At 54.4% G+C, this 15,392-nt stretch overlaps 1 protein-coding gene across 3 annotated transcripts in view; it reads right to left on the bottom strand.

Moving 5' to 3' along the window:
• Positions 1-15,392, bottom strand: part of CHD5 (chromodomain helicase DNA binding protein 5) — a 68,421-nt gene that overhangs the window by 30,382 nt on the left and 22,647 nt on the right. For all 3 annotated transcript variants that reach the window (XM_070474190.1, XM_070474189.1, XM_020904466.2), the window contains exons 6-18: positions 14,189-14,313; positions 12,911-13,034; positions 11,663-11,829; positions 11,251-11,472; positions 10,051-10,257; positions 9,622-9,833; positions 6,719-6,850; positions 6,523-6,631; positions 5,068-5,259; positions 4,781-4,981; positions 1,214-1,351; positions 1,004-1,125; positions 36-209 (exon numbers count right to left, since the gene is read on the bottom strand). In XM_070474190.1, the coding sequence (XP_070330291.1) occupies positions 36-209; positions 1,004-1,125; positions 1,214-1,351; positions 4,781-4,981; positions 5,068-5,259; positions 6,523-6,631; positions 6,719-6,850; positions 9,622-9,833; positions 10,051-10,257; positions 11,251-11,472; positions 11,663-11,829; positions 12,911-13,034; positions 14,189-14,313 (2,125 nt within the window). The remainder of the gene's footprint in view (positions 1-35; positions 210-1,003; positions 1,126-1,213; positions 1,352-4,780; positions 4,982-5,067; positions 5,260-6,522; positions 6,632-6,718; positions 6,851-9,621; positions 9,834-10,050; positions 10,258-11,250; positions 11,473-11,662; positions 11,830-12,910; positions 13,035-14,188; positions 14,314-15,392) is intronic.

Consider the following 15,392-nt stretch of genomic DNA (forward strand, 5'->3'; position numbering starts at 1 on the left):
AGACAGGCCCAGGGGACCCAGGGCAGGCGGCTCACTTCTGCATCTGGCTCAGCTCCACGCGGACAATCAGCTCAGTCTTCGCCGGCATGTTCTTGAACACATCAGCCTTGAGCCGCCTCAGCATGTGCGGCCCTAGCAGGTCGTGCAGCTTCTTGATCTGGTCTTCCTTGGAGATGTCAGCAAACTCCTCCAGGAAGCCCTCCAGGTTGCTGCAAGAAAAAACTGGAATGACAGCCTGGAGGAGGCCAAAGCCCTCTGTAGAGGGAGCCAGGACTAGGGTGGGGAGAAGGCCAACCAGCCCGCTGCCACTTGCCAGGGGGTCAGAAGGCAGGCCAGCTGGCTGCTGGGCCAGGGAGCACAGGCCTTGCCCTTGGTGTTCTACCAGTCTCCCTCTAAGCCTGGGTCACCCCCACACATTGCAGCTGTCTCAGCCATGTAGGCTATCTTCCTGTCCTCAAAGCTGTCCTGAACATGCAGTCTCTAGGACCCTTACCCATATTACAGAGAAGGAAACAGGCTGGAGGGTGCCCATGGTTATACGGTCCAGCCTGCCCTTGAATCTATATCTCCTGATTCCAAAATCAGCATTTTTCACCCTGAATCCCCTTTCCAAGCAGGAACATGGGGGTAGGTAAGCAAGGAGGCTAGTGCTCCATCTTCACCCCCATTTCCACCATCACCCCCAGGCTTCTGCCTCCCAGCACTGTCGCTAATGTGATCACTCAGGTCTTTGTGGGGGGACAAGGATAACCTGAGGCATGGGGGAGGGACAGGCACCAAGGGGGACCCCCAAGGTCTTCTGGGGCAAAGCCAGTGAAAAATCACGGGCTGACCACCAGCAGGTGTTCCTCAAGCGCTCAGCTTGTGCCAGTGCACTGCTAACACTCCCATTTTACTGACAGGGAAACTGAGGCCCAGTGAGCAGCCCCAGAGCCAGACAGGCACTGATGCCCCTTCCCTTACTGCACTCGCTCCGCCTCCCCGGCCAGCCCCCCTGACTCACTTGAACCTCTCTGGAGTCAGGAAGTTGAGGAGGTGGAACAGTTCTTCCAGGTTGTTCTGAAGGGGGGTCCCTGTCAGCAGCAGCTTATAATCGATCTTGTAGCTGTTCAAGACCCTAAAGAACTTAGAGGGGAACAGGGGGCCCGTCAGGGGGCACAGGGTGGCCAGCCCACCCAGGTGGCTCTAGGGGCCAGTGCTCAGCACCTCCTACCTTGGACTGGTTGTTCTTGAGCCGGTGGGCCTCATCCACCACAAGGCAGGCCCACTCAATGGAGCCCAGGATGGCCTGGTCGATGGTGATGAGCTCATAGGAGGTGAGCAGGACGTGGAATTTGATCTGCACTTCTTTCTGGAGGGAAAGGGGAGTGTTTGGGAGGAGAGCTGGGAGCGCAGTGGATCAAGGTCTCCAGAGAAAAAGGAGCGAAAAGGAGTGTGGACAGGACCCCCAGAGAGCTCAGGGAGCCTGGAGACTGAGAGGAAGTCACGGGCCACCAAGTCAAGGGTTCAGCTGAGGCCCAGAGCACTGTCCCCAAGAGAGGGGGGCAGAGATCAGAGGGGCAGAAGGGAGCCTGTAGGCAGTTTGCACTCAGCCCTGCCAAGCAGGAGACAAGGATTTGATCCCTGGGTTGGGAAGATCCCCTAGAGAAGGAAATGGCTACACACTCCAGTATTCTTGCCTGGGAAATCCCATGGACAGAAGAGCCTGGTGGGCTACACTCTATGGGTTCAAAAAAGAGTTGGACATGACTTAGCAACTAAACAACAGCAACAACTGCTATTTTGAGCTAGACCTTGGTCGAGTTAATTAACCTCCCCAAGCCTCAGTCTCCTCACCTGTAAAAAGGGAGCAATACTGTGTTTGGTAAGAATGCCACAAGAATTAAAAGAGCTAGGTATGTGCCTCAAAAAGTTACACATTCTATCTTCCTTTTCCTGCATTGGCAGGCGGGTTCTTTACCACTAGCGCCACCTTGGGAAGCCCATGGAGAACATGGAACCTATAGAGGTTCCTTTAAAAACTAAATCAGAGCTACCATATGATTCAGCAATCCCACTCCTGGCGATGTATTAGGAGAAAATCATAATTCGAAGAGATACACGTACCCCAGTGTTCACTGTGACACTATTTACAATAGCCAAGATGTGGAATAAACCTAAGTTTCCATCAGCAGAGGAATGGATAAAGATGATGTCGTCCATATATACAATGGAATATTATTACTCAGCCATAAAAAAGAACAAAATAATGCCATTTTCAGCAACATGGATGGACCTAGAGATTGTCATATTAAGAGAGGTAAGGCAGACAAAGATAACGACTGCTTATATGTGGAATTTTTAAAAATTGCACAAACGAACTTTTTTTACAAAAGAGAAACAGAGTCACAGATGTAGAAAACAAACCTGTTTCGGGGGGGGAGGAGGAGGGGTAAATTGGGAGACTGGAATTGACATATATACACACTACATATTAGATAGATCATAAATAAGAACATATTGTATAGCACAGGAAACTCTACTCAATACTTTGTAATGACCTACATGAAAAAAGAATCTAAAAAAGAGGGAATATATGTATGTGTATAGTTGATTCACTTAACTATATGCCTGAAACTAACATAACATTGTAAATCAACCATACTCCAATAAAATTTTTTTAAAAATAGAAACAAACAAAATTACACATAGAATTACTGTAGCATCCTGCAATTCTGCTTCTGGGTATAGACCCAGAAGAAATGAAAGCAGGGACTTGAATGAATATTTTTGCACACCCACGTTCATAGCATTATTAACAAGCACCAAAAGGTGTAAACACCCAAGTATCCATGGGTTGAGTGTCCATTCATACACATACAGGGAATGTTATCCAATCTTGAAAAGAAAACCTGACACATGCTACAACGTGCTGAGTGAAATGAGCCAGACACAAAGGACAAATACGGTATGATTCCACTTACACAAGGTACCGAGAATAATCAAAGCCAGAGACCAAAAGGATGAGGCTGCCAGGGGCTAGGGGTAGTCAGTATCTAACAGGGACAGGGTTTCAGTTTTACAAGATGCAGTGCTTGGAAGATGACGGAGAGATGGTTGCAGAGAAGCGTGAATGTACTTGGTGTCCCTGAGCCGTACTTGTAAAAATGGTGAAGATGATAAATGTTAAGTTATGTGTATTTTGCCACAATTTTTTAAAAAGACAGTAAGTTAAACAACTGAATCAGCAAAGCACCCAGCCCATCACACAAGCCCCGTGTGAGCTCAGAGAGAAGTTGTTTCTGGAACCATTGAGATTATCACCCTCATTAAACAAATGGTAATGAGAATTCCCTGGCAGTCCAGTGGTTAAGGGCTTCCTTAGTGGCTCAGATAGTAAAGAATCTGCCCGATGCAGGAGACTCAGGTTTGACCCCTGGGTCAGAAAGATTCCTTGGAAAAGGGAATGGCTAGCCATTCCAATATTCTTGCCTGGAGGATCCCATGGAGAGAGAGCCTGGCAGGCTATAGTCCATGGGGTCATAAAAAATTGGACACGACTGAGCGACTAATACTTTCCCTTCCACTTTCCAGTAGTCAGGACTCAATGCTTTCACTGTTGTGGCCCAGGTCAAGGAACTAAGATCCTGCAAGCCTCACAGCACAGCCAAATAAAAGTTACTGGGCACCTCCCAGGGCCATGATTGTTCCTAGAGCATGGAGAAAGCCGAGGTGAGACCCCTTGGGGAGGTTGGGGATGGTCTGCCAGCCCCCAGCACTGCAGCTAGCATGAGTGCCATGGCTGCCCAAGGGCCCCCATGTGCCAGATGCAGGAAGCACTGTCCACTCTGTGTCCTCACTTCTCAGAGTGCAGCCTGAGGACCAGAAGTGTGCACACCATCTGGGACTTCATCAGAAATGCAGAATCTTGGGACTTCCCTGGCAGTCCAGTGGTTAAGATCCTGAGCTTCCATGGCAGGGGGCATAGGTTCCATCCCTGGATGGGGAACTAAGATCCCACATGCAATGCAGCATGACCAAAAACAAATTTTAAAAAAGAGAGAGAGAGAGCTTCCCTGGTGGCTCAGTGGTAAAGAATCCTCCTACCAATGCAGGAGACATGGGTTTCATCCCCAATCTGGGAAGATCCCAAAGAGCAACTGACCCTGTGCACCACAACGGCTGAGTCCGAGCGCCCAAGAACTCTGCAACAAGAGAAGCCACCGTAATGAGAAGCCCATGCACCGCAACTAGAGAGTAGCCTCTGCTTGCCACAACTAGAGAAAAGCCGGCGCAGCAACAAAGATCCAGTGCCACCAAAAATAAATAAACTAAAATCAAATTAAAAAAAGAAGAGGAGACACAGACACACACAGGGGAGACAGCCACATGACAACAGAGGCAGAAACCGAAGAGATGGTTTCTGCAAAAACCAAGAGATGGTCCTGCAAAACAAGGACGGCCGAGGAAGAGCCACCAGATGCTGGAGGAGAAGCGGAAGGGTCCACCCACAGGGCTTCCGAGGGAGCAGGATCCTGCCCACTGCTGGGTCTCGGACTCCTGGCCTCCAGAACAGTGAGAGGGTGAGTGTTATTCTCAGCCCCACTGCACCCTGTGCTACTGCAGGCCCAGGACATGGATACAAGGAAATCCTGCCTTAAAAGCAACTCTTCACCAGCTGCTGCCTCCACTGGAGCCCAAAAGGAGAGACCCCAGATAAACTGCAGAACCCCTGTGCACCACCCCCCCAAGGCAAACTGGGCTCCTGTGCAGAGTCCTTCCTGGGGCGAGGGGTGCTCACCTTCATCCGGAACACCTTCTTCCCACTCCGAATGGCATTGTCCTCAAAGGAAAACTCATTCTCCCGGATCACAGAGCGGCTCTCCTTGTCCCCCGTGTAGGTGACCACGTAGAAGTCAGGGGCCCACATCTCGAACTCACGTTCCCAGTTGATGATGGTGGACAGGGGCGCACTGACCAGGTAGGGCCCTTTGGAGTGCCCCTGGGGAGGGAGACGGATGCACTGAGGCTGCCCAGCCACAGCCCACACCGGCCAAGCTCCCCAGCCGCCCCGCCCAGCCCTCGAACCTCCTTGTATAGGGAGTAGAGAAAGACGATGGTCTGCACAGTCTTGCCCAGACCCATCTCGTCGGCCAGAATGGTGTCGGTTCCCTGGGCCCAGGAGAAGCGCAGCCAGTTAAGGCCCTCCAGCTGGTACGGGTGCAGCGTGCCGCCCGTGGAGTCAATGTACCATGGCTGTTTGTCAAACTTGACCGTGGGCTGCAGAAGAAGCAGAGGTTCAGACGTACCCTGGATCCTGTGCCACCAAGGTCCACCGACAGGCCTCTGCATGCATGATTCTTTATGCCTGGAATACTCTTCCCACTCCTCTTGTCCCTGCTAACTTATTCATCCTTCAGGCCTCAGTTGGAATGCCTCTGCCTCCAGGAAGTCTTCCCTGACTCCAGGATTGGCTTAGGTGTTCCCACCATGCTTTCCCAGGGTGGCCCCATACATCTATCAGGGCAGTTTCCCAATTGTTGCATTCTCTGATTTTGAGCCCAGCTTGTGGTCACCATACTGGTCCTATTCTGACTCAGCGGGGACTGAGTCAACACCCATTTGATGCTTGCCCAGGGTGCCTGATCTCAAACATCACCCTCTTTGCATCTTTTAGTCTACGGCTCAAGGCCGTCATCCCCACGAAGTCCCCCTGATGTATCAGACCCACTCACCTTACCCTGCATCTCAGACCCAAGCCAAATCCCCATTTCTGTTTGGACCTTCCATGAGCCCCTGGAAGATGAGCACTTCATGGAACAGGTGGGTAGGGCCTTGGCCATCAGGGCCAGGTACTAGCAAACATCCCAGAGAGGTTTGCTAAAGGAATAAAAGCCAACCTTCCATTCCCCGGTAGGCTCAAAACTCCCAGGTTAAGTCCTGGATCTCCTCCCCCTGAACTGATAAGAATGGTGTGTAATTAGCAAATCAGCTTCTGTACTCCTGAAGTGAGGGACACTTTTTGATTTAAAGACTTGGAATTACAGAGACTTCTCTGGTGATCCAGTGGTTAAGACCACGATTCCACTACAGGAAGCGCAGGTTTGATCGCTAGTTGGAGAACTTAAGATCCCATATGCCACACAGTACAGCCAAATAAATAAGTAAATAAAGAAATATTTGAAATTCACTCATCTAAAAGAACACAAGTTCATAAACTGCTCTGAGAAGAGACTCTCTGCTCCTCAGTTTGTGCACCGAGACCCGACCCATCCTTCAAATCGCTCTGTCCCCTGGGAACTGCCACTCTACAGGACTCGGGACCAGGACCCCAGGGTGTGAGCCTCCCTTGCAGGGAAGGCTGGGTCCCATCATCCCTGTCGCACCAGGTACCTGGCAGGAGTGGGCTGAGCCGCAGCGCCCCCTCCTGCATGGAGACGTCTCCAGGTGCACAGACCCACGGCAGAGTTCTCCGGAGACCTTGCCCTCCTCCGAGGCCCAGCCTGGGTGGCAACCCCACCCTGTGACCCTTTCCCCACTCACATCCACAATGGGTGTGTCTGGGGGCTTCTCCTGTTTGTCATCCTTCAGCTTCTTGCCCTTCTTGACCAGCCTCTTGGGCAGCCTGGCGTCCTCTCCCAGCATCAGCTCCCTGGGAAAGAGGGCAGGATGAGAGAGCAGAGCTCAGGCCGTTTTGGGGAGGCGGAAGGCTCCACCCAGTGGCCCCAGCGTGGCGCACCTGTGGCCCCAGTAGGCCTGCTTCAGGCTGTCGTAGTAGGGGATGTCAATTTCATCAATCTCCCAGGTGCACTGGTCGTAGGGCAGGTCTTTCCACTTGATCAGGTAATGCACGTCCCCCTTTTTATCGAAGCTGCAACACGGTAAACAGATGAAGGAGGGCAGGTCATCCAGGCCAGAGTTCACAGAGGGCATCTCGCAGGATGCAAAGCCTCTCACCCTCACGGGTCCCCGGGAAGCCCCGGCCAGGAGGGCAGCACCAGGCAGGGACTCCCACAGGCCACACAGCTAGTAGGAAGGAGGTAGGAGGGCACAGGGTGAGTGGCAGAGCAGAGGGACATCAGGGTCCCCTACACTAGCAGAGGAGCAAAGCTAGTGTCCTCTCCATCCTCAGTTGCCATGAGTCCCATTCCGTCATGAGGAGTCCTCCAGAATTCTCCACTGCTGAGTCAGACAGTTCTCCCCTGACCATAGACCTTTGTTTTCTCACTTAAGAAGTCCCAAAGAGGAACCTCCCTGGTGGTCCAATGGCTGAGAATCTGCCTACCAGTGCAGGGCACGTGGGTTCCGTCCTTGATCCGAGAAGATTCCACATGCGGTGGGACAACTGATCCTGCGTGCCACAACTGCTGAACCCATACACCCTAGAGCTGTGCTCAGCAAGAAGCCAGCACCATGAGAAGCCAGCACACCCAAACTGGACAGTAGCCCGCCGCCCGCCACAACTAGAGAGAGCCCAAGCATAGCAACAAAAACCCAGTGCACCCAAAATATTAAGTTTTTTTAAAAACTCCCAAGCTATAGGGAGTTTGGGATGGACATGTACAAACCGCTATATTTAAAATAGATAACCAACAAGGACCTACTGTACAGCACAGGAAACTGCTCAATGTTACGTGGCAGCCTAGATGAGAGGGGAGTTTGGGGGAGAATGGATACATGTCTACGTAAGGTTGAGTCTCTTCGACGTTCACCTGAAACTATCATGACATTATTAACTGGCTCTACGCCCCATACAAAATAAAAAGTTTGAAAAGGAACAAAGAACTCCCAAAGACTGGAGAGGGGTGTCCATCCCCACGAAATAGAGAAGGAGGTGATTCCTCCTGGTGGGCTGTCCTCTCCCAAAGACCCCTGGGGACCCGGAGACCTTATGGCCCAGCCAGCAGCACACAGAGGGTGCACCAGAGAAGCCTGTCACACACTGAAGCTTGAATACAGCTCCCAGGAGGGTCTCGGGACCTCCCACCCAACACAAGTGCACTGAGCAACCGAGCCAGGGCAGCCCTGCAGGCGAGGGTGCCCTGGCTGCCCCAGATGGCAGTGGCTGGGCCTGGGAACCACACGCAGAGAGGTACCAACCCCCGTCACCATGGAAACCAATGGATTTTTTTTTTTTTTTTAAATAAATGATTGGTAGTTACTCAGACTCCGTTCAGGTAATATATTTGGAGGAAATTCACCTGCCCCACTTTGAAGACAGGGAGAAAAATCAGCATTTATGTTTAGAACATGCAATTTAATAAAGGTAAAAAATTGTGGATCAGTTCAGCAGCGGAGGGGCCTCAAGTCATTGTCAGTGAGGCCAGGGGATGGGAGGAGGAGGCATTTCATGATCAAGGGGGTGGTTTTTTCAAATTCTCCCACACCCCCACCACCGCTTCCTGACGGCCCTGCTGTCAGGCACTGGCATCCTCCTTGGGCCCCAACAGCAGCCTGTAGGGTTGGTACTCTCACAGTCCTGTTTCTCATTAGCAACACAGAGGCACAGGGGACTTCCCTGGTTGTCCAGGTGCTAAGACTCCACACTCCCAAGACTTCTAGTTCCCCAACCAGGGCGGCCAGGTTTGATCCCTGGTTGGGGAACTAGGTCAAACACACTGCAAGTAAGATTTCACATGCCACAACTAAAGACCCAGCCCATTCAAATCAATAAATAAAAAAGAAACACAGAGGCTCAGAGCCCAGAAAATGGGAGCCAGGGTTGGGATCCGAGTGGAAGACTCAGGTTCTGAAGCTCTGCTCTACCCAGCTCCTGCCTTCAGGACACATGTGTTCTGTTGCATCCCAAGTCGCTCTGCGACAGAGCCTCCATGGACCCTACCCTGTGCCTGCCTGTCAGCCACCGCTGGTTCTCAAGCACCTGAGCTCAAGAATCAGCAAGAGCTCCCACCACCCACCAGACCAAAGCCGAACTCTCGGAGGCCTTCTGCCTTTGTCCTTTTATCTGGTCTCTGCAGCCTCTGACCACTGTTACCTAGGGAATTTTGGATTGCTCAACGGAGGGCTATCGAGGGCACTGGAACTTGGAATAGTGGCCAAGAAAGCAACTCCTGCCATCAGGGAAGAACTGGGTTCCAATTCCAGCACCCCTGCCTGTTGGCTATGTGACTTTAGGCAAGTGACTTAACCTTGATGGTGTCCACAAACACAAAGGCGGAGATAAAAGGCCTACCTCTTGGGTAGATGGCACTCAGTGGTGATAGCTGTGTTATAAAGAGGAGCAAATGTGTACCCACACCCACAGCTCAGGTCCATTGTGGTCCCCAGGCCCTCCCGCAGGTATCAAGCACTGACTCCAGCAGAGGCCTAGGAGCACAAGGGTCCTAGCCCTCCAAGTGTCCCATCTGCAAGTTTCACAGGCCATTCATCAAGGTGCCCTTTTATACATATGACTAAGGAACTGTTCTACCACGAGTGTAACATGTGCAAATGCAAGTGTAAACATGGGTGCATACATGTACTCCTGTGCACAAAAACCCCTCCAGATGGATGGTCAAATCGCCCGCAGCGGATGTCCTCAGCTTCCCCTCCTGCCCCCACCACACCCATATGTGGTCCTGTGCCCACTTAACAGACTGAAGGGGCTGCATGTCCAGCGCAGCTCATGAGCGGGGCACACACCTGTGGTTCAGGATTCGGTGGATCATCATCCACTCGGGCTTGATGCCGTAGCGGTAGAAGCGCTCCTCCATCTTGGCATAGAGAGGGTCCTTGTTCTTCCTCTTCTCGCTCTTGCCGTCCTCGTCACCAGAGCCGTAGTCAAAGGGCGGTGGCTCGTCCATGTCGTTCTTTCTTTGGTAGTTGCGATACATCACTGTGTGGTAGAGCTCCAGCTGCTTGCGGAGGGGACAGAGGTCAAGGAAGGCAGATGGCCATGACCTCCGGTGTCCCTGAACCCAGCTCCCCCCCGCAGCCCCAGCCTGAGTCCCAGGCAGGACAATCCTCACCTTCTTCCTCCCCCTCCCCAGCGCCCAACAATGTCCCTCAGTCAGGGGGCTGGCCAGAGCACCTCATGTCCTAAGCATAGCCGCACCTGCCCAGGTACCTCACCTGGAGCTCCTTCACCCAGGAGCAGTGCCAGTAAGAGAGCCCAGCCCACTTGACGAAGAACTCTCTCTCTGGGATGCCCTCCAGGGGCTTGGGCGGGGGTACACCAGGGTCCACGTCAGGCCCCGGCAGCCCCACCATGAAGGGGGCTGGGGGCTCTGTCCACCGCCAGTGCAGGATCCGCTGGACTTTGCCCTTCAGTGGGGGACACTGTGGACAGAGGAAGGTCCCCAAGTTCAGGGCTTAGCTTCAGGTCCCCACCCCAAGGCTCCCTCCAACAGGCTGCTCTGCTCCCCAAGTCAGACAGCACCACAGTGACTCCAAGACACCACCCTGTCCTCAGGAGCCCGCCCATGCCGTGCGGGCAGATGAGGCAATGTGTGTCTGCACACACACGCATGCACACACATACACGCACACGCACAACGCAAGCCCAGATGCACATGGGGTGACCGAGGGCTGGCCCAACCCACAGGGTGGGGTATCCAGCACTGGGGGAGGGCTGGGGACATCTCAGAGCACGGACACCTTCAAACACCTATAGTGACTGGAGGGATGCTCTCCTCTCCCTGCTGAAACTGAGGCTACAGCCCAAGAGACCTTGTGCGACCTTGGGCAAGTCACTTTATCTCCCTGAGCCTCAGTTTTCCCATCTAAAAAATGAAAATAACAAAAGGCCTGGTACTTGAAAACTCAGTAAGCATTAGAGAGACGCCCAGTAAACAGTGGCTGTTTACGGGCAGTGGCAGGTTTATGACCACCTCTCTTTTCATAGCTTGAGTCTGAAGGGAATTGAGAAGCGGCGGAGGCCTAGGTGAGGCGATGGGCGGGACTCGAGGCGACAGGAGAGGGCTTGGGACTGAGCAGATGGACGATGGGGCGGGGCCAGAACGGGGAGACGCCTTGTGGGCGGGACCTGGACGGGCAGGGGCGGGTCGAGGCCTTGGCAGGCTGGGAGCTCAGAGCTGGTGGGTGGCCACCGGAGGCGGAGCCTTGATGGCCAGGGCCTGCTGGGGCGGGGCCTAGGTGGGTGGGGGCTAGAGGGGGCTGGAGGGGCCTGGGCGAAGGCCGTGGTGGGCGTGGCCTGGATTGGCGGAGGCGGGGCCTTGATGGATGGGACCTTTGTGAGCGGGGTCCTTGCCGCAGGAGGGACCTAGATTTGTCGGGGGCGGGGCGTTCGGCGCGGGCCGGCGTAACACTCACAGTACAGCGCGGGCAGAGCCATTCACCGTTTGGGATCTCGGGAAGCGGCGGGTTGAGGCAGTGCAGGTGGTAGGAGGAGGGGCAGGCGTCGCAGCAGAGCAGCTCGCCTCCGTCCTTGCACACGCGGCAGAACTCCATGTGGTCGTCCTCCTCCTCCTCGCAGCCGCCCTCGTCCTCGTCGTCGTCGTCGTCCTTCGGCTCCCACTGGATCCCTTCCTTCTCCTGGAGGGAGGTTGGGGGGGGGAGGCGGGGAGTCCAGGTGGAGGCACCCTGGGCAAGGACGCCCCGCCACCATGGTGCAGCTCCCTCCCTCACTCGCACCGCCCCATGTTCTGCCCGGAGAAGACCATGCAGGGGTCTGGAAGACCAGGACTGACAAAACCCCCACCCCCGGCGTCTGCCAAGGGCTTACACAGTGGGGACAGCTCCACTTGCCCTCAGGAGCTTTCTCCAGCTCGGGGTCCAGACAGACGAGGTGGTAGGCCCTCGGGCAGGTGTCACACAGAATGATCTCCCCACCCTGCTGGCACACCTCACAGTAGTCCTGGTGGTCCGTCTCGTAGCCATCGCCATCATCAACTGGGGAGGGGGAAGAGGCAGTCATGGAGGGCCATGTCCCCACTACCCATGCACAACCAATCACCACCACAGGCTGTCCTGGCACATACTAGCCACTCAATAGATGGATGAATGGATGGCGATGGACAGACAGGGTGAACAGAATGATTGAAGAGTAAAGAGGGAAAATCCCTGGGGATCCAGTGGTTAGGACTCTGCACTTTGACTGACTAGGGCTCTCGTTAACTCCCTAATCAGGGAACTAAGAACAAGCCATTGTGCAGGGCTTCCCTGACAGCCTGCAATGCAGGAGACCCCGGTTCAATTCCTGGGTCAGGAAGATCAGCTGGAGAAGGGATAGGGTACCCACTCCAGTATTCTTGGGCTTCCCTGGTGGCTCAGCTGGTAAAGAACCCACCAGCAATGCAGGAGACCTGGGTTCGATCCCTGGGTTGGGAAGATCCCATGGAGAAGGAAAAGGCTACCCACTCCAGTATTCTGGCCTGGAGAATTCCATGGACTGTATAGTCCATGGGGTCGCAAAGAGTCTGACACAACTAAGTGACTTTCACTATGACTATGTGCAGCCAGAAAAAAGAAAAAATGTAAAGGGGTGAAGAGATGGATTGAAAACAAGTAAAAGGAAAGAAGGATGGGAGGGAGGGAGGAGGAATGGAAGAAGAAAGGTGGGTGGATGGACAGAAAGATGAATGGACAGATGGATAAAGGGGAGGGAGGAAGGACTGAAGGATGGAAAAAGGGAGGGTGGGTGAGAAGACCGGGGTGTGGGGGGATAGATGAGTAGAGGGTGGATGACTGAATGGGTGGATGGTGGGTGTGGTTAAGAGACAATTCCTTCTCCTGTGCCCCTCTGCTATGCAAATGCCCTGGGGTGACTCACATTATGGGTCCCTAATAGATGTGGACCCACTGAGACAGGACCCCCCTCTCCTAAACACAGAGAGGAGGGTGGTTGAGTAAACACAGGGGACCTGCCTGGCCTGGCTGAGGCCTGAGGATGCCCTTCCCTGCTGCCCAAAGGGGGCTCTGCACTCCACATCCATGTGATGCCCAAAGGAACCCTACAAACAAGAAGTCTTACTTCTCTTCTTCTTGCGCCTCCTCTTGCTCTTCTTCCCCAGGGCAGCAGAGCACTCAGAGCGCACGGAGGAGCTGTGGATGCTGGCGCTGTCGAAGTCCGACTCCTCTCGCTCATCCTCCTCACTCTGCAGGGGCAGGAGAGGGCCCTATGAGCCCAGAGCTGGCCCAAGGGGCTCGTTTCAAGGCTTCTCAGGGTAAGGTATGGCAGGGTACCATGGAAGCTCCGGATACAGGGTGCTGTCTGCAGTTCATCTCATCTTGCCATCCAGCTAAAACACCCCCTAGCCCACTGGTCCAGGCTGATGGCCTGCCACCCTCCCCAAGCCCTGCTCTCCAGCCCTCATAACTCTCCCTCCATCCTGCCAAATTCCTACACACACCCCAAGGGGAAGCCCTAGGGAGCCTCCCCCAAGGAGCCTTCCCAGATCTCTCCCTGATGAGACCTTGTGCATAGCCTGTGTGCCAGGTCCGGCCTATTCCATTTGTATGTCATTGGCTCTCCCAGTACATGCACCCAAACCCTTCCAGACTGTGAGCAGCTCCAGAGCAGGGTGCACCGAAGTGGAGCAGAGGGCCGAGCACCTTAGTCTTGGCTCAAAAGCTAAGCTGAGTGGGGACACCTGCGGCTCTATGCTCCCCTCCACAGCAGTTACACTTGAGACCTGTTACTTGCCTCTCCCAAAGGACAAAGAGATGGCTTCCATCCCTGCCCCCTTTCAGGGCTCAGGGAAACAGGTAACCTATGGGAGCAGGAGGGAGGGATGAATGCCCCAATCCCGGAGAAAGAGGGCTCAAAGGCTCAGATACAGACTTAGGGTCATTCTGAACTGAGTGCCAGAGCTGCCCTCGAAGGGCTGGAGCCCTGCCTGCCCCCACCTGCAGGCCTCCTTCCTGGGCCCACTCTCCTAGCAGACCTGGGCATCCAGGCCCCACCAGGACTCTCCCGCCTGCTACCCAGATAAAGAGGCAGCTGGGGCCAAGGGAGCTGGAACTGAGCCTCCAGCTCAGCAGGGTGGGCAGGAGAAAGAGCTAGAGGCATGGACCACCCAGAGGCCACACTCCAGGGACCCTTGGAAGGATCCAGGCTGACCCCCTCACCAGTCAGGTGTGGACAAAGGCCCAGCAGGCAGGCATGTAGCATAGGAAGAGAGAGTGGGGAAGGGGAACAGGACCTGCCCCCTTCCTGGTACAGGAGAATGAACTGACAGCCTGCTTTTCAGTCACCCAATCTTTGCGTGGTATGCACTCCACACACACTCAGGCTCACACTCGCACTCACCGAGGACCCCTTCTTCCTCTTGCTGCCGACCCCTCCGAAGCGGAACTTGAGCCCAGTCACCTTTCTCCCTTTGCCCTTTTTCTTTGCGTCCTTGGAGCCTTTGATCTTCTTCCTCACTCCAGGCCCTGAAAAGCAACACAGCTTGCTTCCTTACCACCATGCTTTCACTCAGCCTCACAGGAACCCCGTAAGGAAAGGATCGTTTCTGCTGTCACCCCTTTTCCAACAAAAAAACTGAGGCTCAGAGAGGTGAAATCTTTGCTTAAAGCTGCACAGCAAATAGCAGGGGAGGCCAAAGCATAACCCTGGTCCAGTCCCAGTCCTAGCCACTGCACTGCCATCTTGGAAACAGCCCTGTTTCATCCCTCTCCCCAAAAGGAGCTGTCCCCAGTAAAGCCACAGACCTCCAGGGCCAGCAGGGCCACCAAGGGGCACACCCACCTACCTGCAGTCCATACCTGGGCCCTGGAGGGGTGGGCTAGAGCAAGAAGCCCTTCCCCCAGCAGCCAGCCTCCAGGTTGCCCACTGTACCCCTACACTGGCACCACTCAAGACCTCCCCCACCTCTGTGGCCAGTAGAGGTGAGGCTGTGTTTTTATGGAGCTGGCCACAGGATAATTATCCACCTGGGGAGTAACGACCCACCCCCAGCAGCCTTTCCCACCAGGCTGAGCAGGGAAGGTGGGGGCCTGGAGGCAGATGGCCTCGCCCTCCTCTATCCACATCCACACAGAGAGATGGGGCTGGCAGCCCAGCTGTAACCTCAGTGGCGCCACAGAAAATCTATTTCAATTTTTCAGGCTCTGAATAGGCAGCTCAGGGAATCGATAACTCAGCAGCTGGAGCCCAAGAGGAAATGAGAAAGAAGGCTAGCTGGGCGGCTGGCGAGGGAGTTGAGTGGGCGCAGATGCTGAAGACTGCATCACTTGCCCACCAGGGTCCCTACAGGACCTAGCAAAAGAATGCATCGTCCCAGAAACCAGAGCTGCTTGGGGCAGAAACAAGAGGTCCCCACAGTCTCCTCCACCCTCCATCAAAACCCAGGTCATGACACCAGGAAGGTGAGCTGCAGGTGAGCCCACCATTCAGAGTCTGGGGGACATCAATGGCCCTACCCCCAAGGGGGCCAGAAACCCTCCACTCAGGGCAGAGAAGCCCCTCCCAGAGAACTTCAAATCACAGACAGCCTCTTCTGTCCCCAGCC

Source organism: Odocoileus virginianus, chromosome 11 (assembly GCF_023699985.2).
Source record: "Odocoileus virginianus isolate 20LAN1187 ecotype Illinois chromosome 11, Ovbor_1.2, whole genome shotgun sequence".
Taxonomy (NCBI): Eukaryota; Metazoa; Chordata; class Mammalia; order Artiodactyla; family Cervidae; genus Odocoileus; species Odocoileus virginianus.